The sequence below is a fragment of the Canis aureus genome, chromosome 36, assembly GCF_053574225.1.
Source record: "Canis aureus isolate CA01 chromosome 36, VMU_Caureus_v.1.0, whole genome shotgun sequence".
NCBI classification, from domain to species: domain Eukaryota; kingdom Metazoa; phylum Chordata; class Mammalia; order Carnivora; family Canidae; genus Canis; species Canis aureus.
In genome coordinates, this window is record NC_135646.1 from 24955806 (window position 1) to 24970385 (window position 14580).

General features: G+C 39.8%; 1 protein-coding gene across 3 annotated transcripts in view; it reads left to right on the plus strand.

Moving 5' to 3' along the window:
• The window catches only part of HECW2 (HECT, C2 and WW domain containing E3 ubiquitin protein ligase 2), a 361268-nt gene that overhangs the window by 201800 nt on the left and 144888 nt on the right, over positions 1 to 14580 (plus strand). For all 3 annotated transcript variants that reach the window (XM_077885298.1, XM_077885297.1, XM_077885296.1), the window contains exon 3: positions 13051 to 13158. In XM_077885298.1, the coding sequence (XP_077741424.1) occupies positions 13051 to 13158 (108 nt within the window). The remainder of the gene's footprint in view (positions 1 to 13050; positions 13159 to 14580) is intronic.

Sequence of the window (14580 nt, forward strand, 5' to 3'; positions counted from 1 at the left end):
AGATCCAGAGTGGTGGGAGCATCAGGTGAGCTTCTTTCCAGTCCCATTAAGAATTTGTGGGTCCATAACTAGGAAGTAAGCAAGAATTCAAGATTATACACTTTTGCCTGTTGATGAAAACAGAGAGGCTGGCATTGTTGAGAAGTCTGTCATTCATAGGCTGTAGACACCTTTGATGCCAATAAGAAGAAATGAACTCATCCTTTCTAAATTTCTTTTTCCTAACCCCCTTTGGGCGACTAAGTCGAGTTAGTGAGGTGATTGCCATTTTCCAGAGTGTTATCTGAGAAAGGTAGTATTGTGAAAGAGCTTGGGCTTGGGTGCCATTCAGATCGGACCCTTAAATCCTGTTTGTTATCACTTCCTCCCTGTGAGCCTCAGCTTCCCCATCTGTAACAGAGGCCTGATAACATGATGAACCTCAGCCTTAGAGCACGATGCCATTCATCAGACTATTTTTAAAGCATCTATGATGTGTCCTTGGTACATGGTAGGCCTTCTGTACGTGTTTGTTCTTATTGCTGTTTGCTAGCACACACCCAAGAATCCACAGTGGTTTGTTCTAACACTGGGCAGAGTTTACATGTCAGAAGAGGCCTGGTAGTGATTCTGGAGTGCCAGGCTGCTGTGTCCACATAGTCTATTGTAGAACCAGCCCTGAGCTTTATGGCCCCTTGAAGCTTTATGGCCAATTATGTCTGGGTTAAGGAAACAGTAGAGAGAAAATTATATCCACTAAATATATCACAGACCTTAAATCCGGTCTGTCTCATTTTACAGCAAGATTTGTGACAAATGAGGATATTTTGTCTTGCTTTCCTGGAAGTTTGCTGGAAAGATATGGTCCTGCAGCCTGTGAATGCATTGATCCATTCAAGCAGCACTTAATAATTGCAACCCCCACCCTGGGTGGCCCAGCTTCAGGAGGCCCCTTTTCCATTAAAGAACAATGCATCTCATCTGGAAATTCTTCACTACAACCTCTTCCTCGGATAAGACAAGAGCTAGATTGAGAAGACAGCTAGATTGATGTTTTGCATCCATTTTTGCATTAAAAATCACGTCTGAGGATAACCTCAGGGTTGATAACCACAGTTTTGGGTTTTCCTGAAAGCTAGCTGATGTTTCAAAAAGCTTTAGTCTATCTTTACAGTTTGGAATCACAAATCCACAGAGTTGACTCTGGATTAGTTAGAATGCTGTAAGCCCTTTTGAGTACCTAAATGAATGCTATATCTGATTAATCATAGCAGTAAATTAGAGTTTCCAGATAATGAGCACTCTATTCTTAGTAAATCAGTTAGAAAACTCCCCTATGATAACAGTTTGTTGACATCAGCTCACTCTGTATGAATGTGTGTGTGTGTGTGTGTGTGTGTGTGTGTGTGTGTACACATAACTCATTCTTTGGAATTTTCCCAATGGAAAAGCAAAGGAAGGAAGCCGAGGGGAGGATGGGGCAATTGCATCCTGTACCCTTTACAGGGTGTGGCCACAACGGCCTCAGCCTGAGGGACGCTCATAGGTTGTGTTGTTTTCATTTAGGATGCCTGAACAGTGGTAAGTCTTGAGGAAAAGTGGGAGTGGCTCTCAATGTTTTCTTAGCTGGACAGGAGTCTGCTGGTAGAGGTCTGCTCAAATCCTGCTTAGGATTTCATTTCTAGAACTTTGGGAAAGAGGAAGGAGAAGCAGGATCATCAGTAGGGTGGACCCACGGAGCTCTCAAAGCCACGTTAGGACTCCAGAACTATCTGACTTCAGTGCTGGCCACTTCTATGAATGAAATTGCCAAGTGGGTGGGCCAGGTACATGATTTTAAGGAGAATGGAACATGCTTCTTCTTCCTGCTTCCTAAATCTGATTTGAAATGACATGGATTCAATCCTGGCAAAGGCAGAGAGAACCCCTTTGGGACTCTATGAGGTAAGATATTAGAAAGTTCTGTGAAATGAGTTCTACTCTCTCTCACCTGATTTCTTATTAACAACCTATGTGGTGTGCTTATCACATTTAATCATTTGACAACTCGATATCCATCAGTGCTAGGATTAAAGCATTTAAAACTTTTATACACGGGGCCCCTGGGTAGCCCAGTCAGTTAAGTGGCTGCCTTCTGCCTTTGGCTCAGGTCATGATCTCAGGGTCCTGGGATGGAGCCCAGTGTCAGGCTCCCCGCTGAGTGGGAAGTCTGCTTCTCCCTCTCCCTCTGCTCCTCCCCGCACTCGTGTTCTCTTTTGCTCTCCCTTGCTCTGTTCTCTCTCTGTCAAATAAATAAATTTCAAAAAATCTTTTAAAAATTTAAAAATATGTGGACCTTTTGCTGAATTTCTAGAGTCCCAGTGATTTCAAATGAATTACTTTACAGTGATGTTAAGTACAGGTTCTACCTATAATAATGTTCTTTAAAATGTCATTTGAATCTAAATAGATTTTTTTTAAAGATTTTATTTATTTATTCATAGAGACACAGAGAGAGGGGGGCAGAGGCACAGGGAGAGGGAGAAGCAGGCTCCATGCAGGGAGCCCGACGTGGGACTTGATCCAGTGTCCCCAGGATCAAACTCTGGGCTGCAGGCGGCGCTAAACCGCTGCACCACCAGGGCTGCCCCTAAATAGATTTTATGACATGTTATCTGCCTCTGGATAATAATATTTTTTGGCAGATTTTAAAGCTCTTCTCTCATGAATGAGATGTTAAAGCAGATTTATTTGTAATGTAATATTTATATAGACAAGTACTCGTAGACATTCACATTTTAGAAACTGTTGATTTAACAGTGATCTTACAACAAAACTTTAATTTGAGAATAAAATCATGTTTTTGTTAAGATTTTCTTGTGGCAATCGTAGTAAACTGAACCAGCTTCCTGTAGACCTTTGAAATCTGCTCTAATTGTTTGAAAGATAGGATGAATCCAGGGCAAAATTTCAGTTCTATCCTAATCCTTTTTCAATGAAAAATTGTGCCTGTGGACTACAAAATGCCAATCAGTGGTACTCAAGTTGGGTGGGGATGCTATTTTTTATTGTCTTAAATATAAAGCATGCAACTGACATTTAGTTCCAGAGCGCCAAGGAAGCTACTGTTGCTACAGTGTATTGGACAGACCCAGTAGTGCCCTCATTTAGAAACATAGAAAAATGCTTAGTTTAATGAAAAGAAAGTTGATGGCTTAATAAGGATTCAGGTGAGCCATCTAATCTCTGGAAAGTGCTTCATCTTCTGAGCAAGCCATTATGAGGAGGGATCCATGGAGAATAGACACATCTGCAAAATTATTCTTAAGGATTAGTAGCAATGAATGTTCCAGAAAGATTGCTCTCACATACTTCCAACTAATATTTTCAGACTGAGTTTGGATTAGCTCCAAAACGTATTTGGTTCACTTCAATAAGGGTAACCTCTTTCTTTAAATCAAGTTAGCCATTATAGCTCTTGATCTTATTATATGAGCTAAGATTAAAGGTGTGATTTACCCATCACTGAAGGATGCTTTTGTGCTGAACTTCTTATTTTATAGATATAATGGTTGTACGTGTCTCAGAATCTGCAGCTATTAGGTTCATATAAAAGTAACATCCTGAAGATTCTAGAGGTTGCTTTTAAACTTCGCTTAGTATTAAAAGGGACGATCTTTGAGCGAGAGCTTAGTGTATGTATGGTATTAAAGAAAATCATTAGAGGAAAGAAAGGAGGGATATATAATCAAAACCTCATTGTCGTTCCTGGCAACTTTTTGACACACATAGAGCCACAACAGAGATTGCCAAGTCAAACACGATATTCACAATCCAAGTCTCATTGTGTAGGGAGATGAGGGCATCCCTGCCTGTTCTTTATTAAGCTGAGCTTAAAGCTCATTGACAGAATTTTAGGCTTCAAGTGACCTTCCACCCAAGAACTGTGCAGATTGATTTCCTCTGTGTGAGAGACCATGTTAGGTGTGTAATGGCATAATGTACTCTCATTGTACGTGTGGACTGCACTTCTACTGTCTGCTCATTTGTCATCCAGATTAAGAAAGCAGTCACCAAAAACACGTAAATCAGCGTGCTTTTGTTTTAATTTACATACATCTATGAGAAATTAGGATAAAATTATTTATTTAAAGAAATTTTAAAAGGTAAAAACTAAGGAAATGAGGTTGAGGATCTGCACTTTTGAATATTAAAAGAAAAACATAACTTTTTTAGAAAGAAGGAAGAAATGGATTTAAAAATTTCTAAACCCCACACATGTAGTTCCTAATATGTGCCAGGTTCAAATACTGTACCCATGTACTCCTCACAGCTTTGTGAACTAGGTGCCATTATCATTTTATAAATTAAAGAGATGGAAAAAAATTAAAGAGATGGAGTCTATCCAGTTTTAAGATTTGCACAAGGTTATGGATCCAGTAGATGAGAGAGATGGAATTTAAATTTAGGTCTGCTGTTTCTCAAAATTCTGGGATCTTACCATCACCTAATAGCCGCAGTCTGGCAACATCATTATCAAGCGATGTATTACTCTCTTGATACCTGTAATAAAGGATTTGTACCTAAAAAAATAAAGCATATTTATGTTGGTGAACAGAAGGGCTATGTGGACTGAATGCCAGCGATATATTAATTATGTTGCATTAGGGGTTTTATTGAGTTACTAAGAGACGGAGAATCTGAGCTTTCTGTTTTGACTGATTAAGGTTGAGTGTGGGAAAGTTGGACTTTTGGGGAGTTGTTTGAATAGGGAGAGGGACAGGAAGAGCATGGTGGGCTTAAAGAGTGAAATTCAGGCTGGTGGTTGGACTTGGAGAGAGCTTAGAGGTGGATGAGTCACCTCGCAGGGTCGTTGGAGTGGAGAGTCTGGAATTGATTCACAGCCTTTTGCACTAAGGGTGGCTATTTATAGCTACCACAGCTCTGTCTGCACACGAAAGATGCAGACGGGAGGAGAGGGTCACGTTTAGGTTATGGCTTTAGTGCTTGGTGCTGGGCCTGGGTGTGAAGCATCACGGGCCATCTTCTCTCCCACTTCTACAGTCCATTCTGCACATGGCAGCCAGAAGGATTTTTCTTAAAAAAACATGGATCATGTTACTTCCTTGATTTAAGTTTTCCGGTGACCTTCCATCATCCTCAGCCTCAGGAATTCAGACTCATCACAGTGGTCTAGATGGAAGGTGTGATCTAGCATCAAGGACATGGTCTCTGGGTTCACTGTGCACATACTACTTTCAGGATCCTGGACAGATTTCCTAACTTCTCTGTACCTAAGTTCCCATCGTTTAGAATCTGACAGTGGTACCTACCTCAAAGGATTGTTAGAGTTGTCAAGGAATCGATAAAGACAAAGCAGTAGAACGGTGCCTGACATATAAGCCATCTCTGAACTGCTTTACTAGCTTGTATTCTGGGCCATGACTGAAACTCTTAGGAGGTATCTACCAAAACGAGTTCAAGTGTTTCCTCTCGCTAATCTGTTGGTGGTTTCCTCCCTTGTCAAAATGAGTGTTTAATCATTAGGTTGGGATCAACTATGTTATATAGGAAGTTGCTTAACAGCACACTTGTCTCCACTGGATATTTGTCTGGAGGTGTGGGTGTCCAGGAGGCTCCCTCAGAGGTGTGCCTAGGACTTGACTTGGCTCTAAGTCATCCAGTGTGGATCTAGTGAAAGATCTCCCATTTTCCAGGTTGGTTTACCACCCTGGTAGATGGCCTGCCATAGAGGATAACCATAAAACATCTCTCTCATGCTTTGGGGGTACATGGCCTTGAATCAACACATCTGTGCTCTCATCCTGCCAGTGCAGCAATGTACATGCCTTTCAGTGCACACGTACCCCAAGGCCAGACCCTGCAGACTGGTCATCAGCTTCTATGAGCCGCTGTTGCTTTTGTTTGTTCTTGTCCTGTGATGTGCTGTGCCTTTTTCTCCCATCTCTAGTGTATTTTAATCAGCAGATCTTTCTGGTATCTATAGGAAAATCGCTATTCAAGTGAGTACCAGGCCATAGTCATTAGTGTTGTGGTAGCAGGATCATAATCTCTAAAAACATCTGACACATTCTTTTTTTCAACTAGAGTGAGTTCAGTGTTAGAAATTGGGCATCTAGGGAGACTAGGTTAAAACTAATGTCACGTTTGCAAATTCATGAGGAAAGTTATTAATAAATTCTCATAGGACTTAATAAAATTTATATTCTGTTTGGTGCAGTCGTTGGTAGAGACTCCCCCTTCCCTTGCAATGTAGTTCAGATCCCAAAGTTGTTGTCAGAGTCTTCCTGTCACATTGCAGCAGGATTCCGTAACCTGCCCAGCACATACTTGTAGAAAATTTGCAAAAAACTTTACAAAATGGTTAAGAATAGCAAACAGTCCCTGTGAAATTGTGCTCTTTGCCCAGCTCTTTAATGAACATTTTGATTCAAATTGTAGTTTAGTATATTGCTCTCCAAATCCTAAATCCCAGGGCATCTAATTTTCAAGTATAGCCAGAATAAACCAGACTCCCTTATGATCCCATCTTAGGGCATAGTTATATTCAATTTGTATCCAAAACGTAATTTAAAACAACTTAGATGTTTATGCCATTTGTGAGAAAATGTAGGGAGAGATTACTTTAACAAAAGAAAATTTGCAAGCATCATTTTTCATCTCTCTGGCATAATCTTCACATGGCATTTTTCTAAAAAAAATCCTATCTTTTCGTAACTCCCCTGAGTTGATTGATAGAAGAGTGGAGGCTATGAGCATATATATTTTTGTTCCTGTTTTATCTCCAGTACTGTAATATTAACATAGATATAGAAACATTTGCAAATTCAAATTTTGTTTGGATGTATTTGAGATGTCTGGTCATATCACCTATATATTCTCTTATTACCTTAAAAGCCTATTCAGAGGACATTTTCTGGAATCAAAATCATGAACAGGAAAAAAATACTCTTTTAAAGATAATTTTCATAGTGATCTCTGCATATTAAATATTATGGGAAAGGAGTTGTAAAAAATTGAGTCTCTCTGCTTACATTGTTTTAGCTTTTGTGGCATTTTAGAGAATTCATTATTTAAATGACTCTTTACAATCATATTGTGGGTTAATATAATTAATCTTACTTTTCCAAGGATGAAAAAGATAACATCCTGGGGCCCAGGCAATGACAATAGCTTTTGCCACTGAATTCGGCTCTAAATATGGCCACTTGTTTCCTGTTTCTGATGACCATTCATAGAACTAAAAAATGAGCTCCGGGTAGTAAAGCAAAATTTGCAAAAATTTTTGCATAGACATGTCTATGTCCATAGACATAGTATGTCTATGGAACAGCGAAGCAGAGGAATGCATAAGGCACCTTAATGACTGGCCTAACGTGTAGATATCCAAAGGATATCTCCTTTGTGCCTCCCCAAGATACATCAAACCTGATAGATCCAGAGCCATATGAATTCCACACAGTTACAGGGAGTGCTAATTATTCCTCCTCTGCGCCTCTTTAACTGTATAAAGTACACACAGCCCAATCATGGCACTCTTGACATTGCATTGTACCTTATGTGTCAGTCTTCCCTACCACACTGTGGTCTCCTGATGGCAGGAAATGGGTCTTCCTTATCTTCCATAGTAGGCAGGCAGTCATTTAATGCTTTTCAATGAATGAATGAGTGAGTAAATGAACAAGCTAACAAATGAGAGAAACAGTCATCAGAGATGTGCACAGTCCAAACCATTGCTGTGATTGCTCAGTATTCCTGGAAATAACCATAGAACAGAGTTTCCATGTGTGGTCTTTGTAGTAGTATCTCTATCAGAATCAGCTCCTTAGAGTGTTCGCTAAACTTCAGATTCCTGTGTCCTAACTTAAACCTACTGAACCCAAGTCTCTGGAAGAGCAGCCCAGGAATCTGCATTTTAAGGAAACCTTCAGGATATTCATAGTGAGCAATGGAGCTGGGCAATCATTGTTGTGGAGGATCAATTAGCTAAAGGGAAAAGTGGCCAATGATGATTTGTTTCCTAGTGAATGTGCAGGAGATGTTGGTAAGTTTGGTTATATAGAGATTTTGTTTAAGACCCCACATGTTCCTCCTAAAGATAATGTGGTTTCAATTAAGGAAAGGGGGCCTGTTTCTGACCTAATTAATTAGATCTGAGAAAATTCTCTGAGCCCCTATAATCTATAGTTACGAGAATTGTATATGGTGTAATCTTCTATCTCTGTGCCTTTGTTTTCTGGGTCCAAACACTTTATTTGTTTTTTCCTTGGAGAAGCAGACTTAACAGAATTAATTCCAGTATTAATAACAGAATAAATTTAAATAGCCCTAAAGAGTCATTAAAAAAAAAAAAAAAACAATGCTAGATGAAATCCCTTCGCAAAAGTATCATGGATTGCTAAAATAGGCAAGAGTGAAGATTTTCAAGTTTTTTTGATCATGTTCCCATAATTTTCTTAAACAGATAGGTATAAAATTATATTGAAAGGATTTTAGGGCTTTTTTTTGCATATGTACTTTGCTTTCTATTTAGAGAAAATGTACCACCAACTAGACTTGTAAGAGAACAAAGAAGACATATGAGACACGAGTGGACAAGCTTTATATAAATGCTACCAAACAAAATTAGATTTAAAGAAGGTACTTAGGTACATGAATTAAACATCTGCAGTGTTTCTTCTTTGTAATTATGTTCCAGCTTAAAAGTTACCCAAGTCTCTATAATATGCGCTCCTAGAAAATAGACTATTTCAATTGTAGAACAGGTACTTTAATCCTAGTAGGAAGAGAAATAAGAATGAGAATGGGAAAGCAAGCAAGAATGGTAACGGTCCAAGAGTAATGTCAGAACCAGGGAATGTGCCTCATGAAAGCTGACATGTTTTTAGGTTTAAAGGAAGAAACAAAGTGAGAGATGGTTGGTTATGTGTGGAGGGGATTGGGTCAAAGGCTCCACCATAACAGGGGTAGAACCCTGGGCAAGAAGGCCAAGAGTAAGTATGGATACAGAAAAGATGGTATTAGATTATATAATTAGATTTATAATTATGTCCACATTCTACCTATAGGGGATATAGAACCCTCTGTTTAGTATATATTTTATATTCAGTTATTTTTCTTACTTCGAATTGGGATTTTTTAAAAAAGACCAAATCACCTAATATACATATTAGATGAGGGGAAAAGGAAAACTACTTCTACAATCTGGGAAAAATATTATGTCCTTAGACATCCATGAAAAATAGATGTCAGCATAAAAACGGCTATCACGGAAAAGTTGTTCTGGGTCTAGACTAGAATTGACTCCAACCTCAACAAAGGTGTTAACCTACTTAAAGAGGAAAGTTTTACTCTGAGGGACCAATTAAAATTGGTCTTGAAACAAAGAATAGGAATGAGTCACTCTAGTCGTTCTTTATGTGGTGTGACCAAGGCTGGCCAGAGTTGTGCTAGTTAGCAGCATGGGAGCGGTAGTAGTGGTGGAGGTTGTGAGAATCATGTCAAAATAATTTATACTCTGTGCTCCTAAGCTGGCTTATTTATATGGATTTGATATTTTCAATTAAGGGTAGCTGCCACCCATTGCCAGAAGTGCTTGTCTCTTTCAGACATAATGAATTATCAGAAACATAAACTTATCAGAGAAAAATTTCAATCTAGAATAACCAGATTATTAATCAACTTGGGTATCTTCTATGTGACAGACACTGTGCTTGGTGGGGAATAAGATCTTCCTCATGGAGATTTACAGGGTGGGTCTCTTGCTGTGGCATTTTTAAATTAGAACAGATCCATCAAACTTCTCCTGTGGGTTTGCTCATCCTAATTCTGACCCATTTCTCATTTTTATGGGACATTTGAATTCCACATGAGCCTGAATACTCATAGTACATTTTCAACACTTGGCTTCAACTAGTCTTTTTTTTTTTCTTTAAATATCACAAATTTCACCAAATAGAGCTGTCTACATGACCTATGAGCCAATGAGGGGAATTAAAGTCAAAGATCTATCTATGGCTTATCCCAACCCACAGGAGCTGTTGGGTAAATTGAATACACAGATCTGTTTCTTGGTAAAGACTCTTGGAAACAAGCACCCATCACTCTTCTCCCTATTTTCTACTCGACACAGTGCAGTATTTCTACCTTGAAGTGGATGTGGCTGGCAAGGAAAGAGTTATTAATGACCCTTCTTGGAACAAGAGACAGACACTGTCACTGGTTCTCAAAGTGCCTTTCTAGGAGGAATGTAAGGGATGTGTGGAGGCTCACGCTCCCTTCCATCTGGCGCTCGGGTCACCTACAGTGATTCTCCTCATCCCATTACTACCTCCCATTCTTTTTTTTTTTTTTTTTAATTTTTATTTATTTATGATAGTCACAGAGAGAGAGAGAGAGAGAGGCAGAGACACAGGCAGAGGGAGAAGCAGGCTCCATGCACCCGGAGCCTGACGTGGGATTCGATCCAGGGTCTCCAGGATCGCGCCCTGGGCCAAAGGCAGGTGCTAAACCACTGAGCCACCCAGGGATCCCACTACCTCCCATTCTATTTCTGCTCCTCAGTGGTCCTTCTTCCCAAGGTTATGTCAGAAGTGTACATTTTGTTTGGCTTACCTGATGCCTTTGAAGGAAGCAAAGGTAGGTAACACCAGAAGTACAAACCTCTTCTTACAGGGAGGTCACATTAACAAGTACAGTTTTATTACCTCTGCTTTTTATCACCGTGATCCTGGTGCTTACTCCTTAAATAAGATATAATGGTGCCTCATCTTTCCTGAGGCCTCAAGAGGAAACTCTCACAATATATTCAGAAAGTTTCTTATGTGTGTAGCCACATTTTTTTTTAAAGTATTTTGAATGGTTGGACACCGTCTACTTCTATGTCTATATTCTGTTCCTTGCAGGGTCCAGCTTTTTCTGCCTTCCAGTGACCAATAGCCAAACAAAAAAAAATTATGTACATTTATTTGCAAAAACATAAGAGTCTCTCTCTCCAAGCAGCTCTGCCCACTAACCTGTCTTCTAGAAGGGGAGCAAGTCTTTTTGCGGTCTAGACTGAAGCAGTGATGCAGTGTTGGGGATTCTAGGCCAAGTCAGGCCTGAGGAGTCTAAATCACTGATCGCTTTTTAGGATGGTGAGTATATATGTCAGGAATTGTGTTAAGCTGCAGGTAACAGAAACCAAATAGGAATTTATTTTTGCCTAGGTAGCAAGAAGTCTGAAGGCAGGTGGTTCAGGGCTGAAGGATTTGTCATGGCTGCTTCTGGCTTTTTGCTCTGCCATCCTTACCTTAGCATGTAGCACTCATCCAAGGAGAGGGGTAAGGAAAGAACAAAAAGGATTATTGAGTCTGCCCTTTTTGAATCAGTAAAATAATAGCTTTCCCAGAAGTCCTGCCCAGTAGACTTCCACTCACGTCTCACTGGCCATAGCGAGGCCACATGCCGTCCTTAGCTGCAAGGCATTCTGGAGAGGGAAGTATTTTTAACTGGAAGCATCGTTGCCCCGGATAAAATTGGGGCTCATTTGGCAAGGAGGAAGCTCAGTGGATGGGCAGCGATCAGGATCTGCCCTGAGGGGCCACACGACACCGATCACAAGCACTGCTGTTCTGTTTCTGTGGTGGAATGGAGTGGTTTGCCTGTGGTGTTTGTTTAGGAGAGGAGGTGATGGCATGAGTGGGTCATACTTTTCCATTCTTACCGAGAACAGTGGCTCCTCCTTCCACAAAAAGAATTTTTGCCTTACAACCTGCTGACTGCCCGTGGCAGGGAGGACCCATCCTCCCAGAGTTCTTTGGCTTGTGATGAAAATAGTTGGCTCCTAACACAACCACGGTCCGCAACCTCTCAGACCCGGCCTGTCTGATCTTTCCCTCTGGTCCACTTTCTATTTCTTTCATGCTCAGAAGCATGGAAAACAAAAGGGGAGTTTTTCTTCTCAGGATTATTCCCTCGAGCTTGCGGCCTTTTCTCCACCTCTCCTTTTTCTAGTGTCGCTCTTACTTCACCATGTGTTGTTTATCCCAGCGCTCAGTTAAAATGTGTCCTTAATCTTTCCTCCTGCAAAAGGGATTTGGGGGGACAAATGAAGCACCTCTGACTTTATTTATTTATTTATTTATTTATTTATTTATTTATTTATTTTTGCACCTCTGACTTTAAGAGCCAATGTCACTGTATACATTTTCGTGTACCTAAAAAACTGTGAATGGCCGTCTTTTTCATTTTATTTCCTATTCTAGGCCCTAGGACAGAGCTTCAGACTAACGGGATGCGGGCAAATGATTAAATACGGATCCCTTCAGCCTCCGGGGAGGGGGCCGAGCCTGGTGCCACCAGGCACCCCTGCCTGCCATTTTAAGTTACAAGCGTCTCCTTCATTTAGTCCCAGTGTGTCCTACAAATAGTACCATATTCTGTGTGCCATGGGGTCCGAAAGCTTGGGAAATGCTGCCTTCAGGCCTAACCTTCAGGTCACTGTCCTTTCTATCCATACAAAAGCTTAACCACTCTCTTCTTGTATTGTTCAAGATTTACTGCCTTTGACCTTTTCTAGAAAATTATCCTTGCAGACTTGATGACTTGGTTGGTGTCCCCCGAACACCGTTCCTGGCAAACCTGTACTCTGTCTCCACTCATTTTCTTAGCTTAATGTCCCCTTTTTTTTCATCCCATTTTGGGATTTGCTTTGCTCTTCCTTTGTTTTTTTATATTGGATTTTACAGATGGGAGTGCACCCGGCCCCTTTCTTATGATGGATCAGTTCACCACTGATGCAGCAGCAGTCGTATCCCTTGTTCTTTCCAGTTTTGTCTTTCGGTGACGTTGATTAACTGGGCCAAGCCCAGAAATGCCAACTTCCTTCAGCTCCCCAGTTCTCCTATGTCAGTGCAAGAGCAGAAATGCAGGGTAATAATCAGCCGGGGGCTGGTCACCTCTAACAGCGTTCATTAATATTTCCCCCTTTATCTTTTCTTTCCTTTATTTTAGAACTCGTATTAGTCTTTGAGCTAGGGGAGGACATACAGGTTGCAATTAAACTGAAAAGTGTTTGTTTGGTTTTTCCAGATGAGAATTCTCCAGCCAACTTCTGGGATTCTAAGAACAGGGGTGTGACTGGAACTCAAAAAGGGCAAATTGTATGGAGAATTGAGCCTGGGCCCTATTTCATGGAACGTAAGTACCAAGCGAGAAATAGAAGTTTGTTACTGAACGTTCCATAAATATGCGGAAATCTAGGGAGTCTTTTCTAAATTTATTATGAAAGTTTTTGCCTCTGATTTACATATTTATGCCACGTGTCTTCAAACTTGGAAATAGGAAATGCTTGTTGGAGAATGTTCACATATTTTGAAAGTATGTAAACATATATGTGTATGTATATACGCAGGCACATTCCATATACCTTGTGAATGCAGAGTATATAAAGCATGTTTGGGTATTTTAATACTTTACATGTTTTATGTGCCCTGGTATCTGCATTTGTAATTAATATTTATTATATTAATTTCAGGGAGTAGAAAGAATAAGATTTCAGTTAATTTAAGAATTTTCTGGGCCTATAGAATACTTTGCTATTATTTTTCCCAGCAGCAGTGACTCTTGCATTTGCTTCCTGGTCTTTACAATTAGATGAGAGAGTCTGGGCATGGTGACGTAGAGGTCAATTTTAAGAATCAGAAATTGGCTGCAGATAACTCAGCCGTTACCCAGTTGACCTGATGTTGTATTTATTTGTAAATATAAATGCCTATACGTAGTACATGGTTCACGGAAATATCTCATTCCTTTTTATTTAGGTGAAGGAGGGTATTTATGTTTGCCACTAATATTATTGAGAACATAGTATGTGCATTTTTGTGGGATAGATGGAAGTGTGAATGGATACATATTTACTGGGCGGTTCAAATTAACTTTTTACATTTGGAGAATTCTTCATTAATGTGGAAAAATGGACTATTTAAAAATTTTCTGAGTTGTTTAATTTTCATAAGAATTAAGTTTTCTGTGTTCAAGAGATTTCATATAGGAAAGTGTGTGCATGAAGGATGGTACTTATTAAACTTTAAAATATAAAGTAAAGTTTGACGAAATGAGAACCTGCTATAAGCATGTTTTTATTGAAGTATATAAATTTCTTTCATATAAAAAGTTATTTTCAAAGATTAACATCTGTTACTTTGAATTGTTATTAAAGACATCAGATCATTTCTTCCACATTCTTCCTGGTAGGTCAGCATTTCCTAACTTTCTCTAATCATCCTTCTCTCTCTCAGAAGGACTTTTTTTTTCATAGTTCACTAACTGGCTAGAGTCTCTTCTGAAATCTTTAAGGGAAAATGCTCATAATATATCATAAGTGAGGGGGGGGAGCAGATAGATATAACAATTCTAACTAATATGACACATAGGTTAAAGTCTGTAAGGACATTTGCCAAAACGTGAACATGGGCTGCTTCCTAGGAGGTAAGATTTTGGTGATTTGTTTTTCTTGCTTATTTCTGCTTTTCGTTACTCTTCCAACATTTGGCCCAGCTGGCACCGCCATCTTCTAATGAGAAAAATAAGTGATAAAAGAATGTGGGAGACAGTGAAATG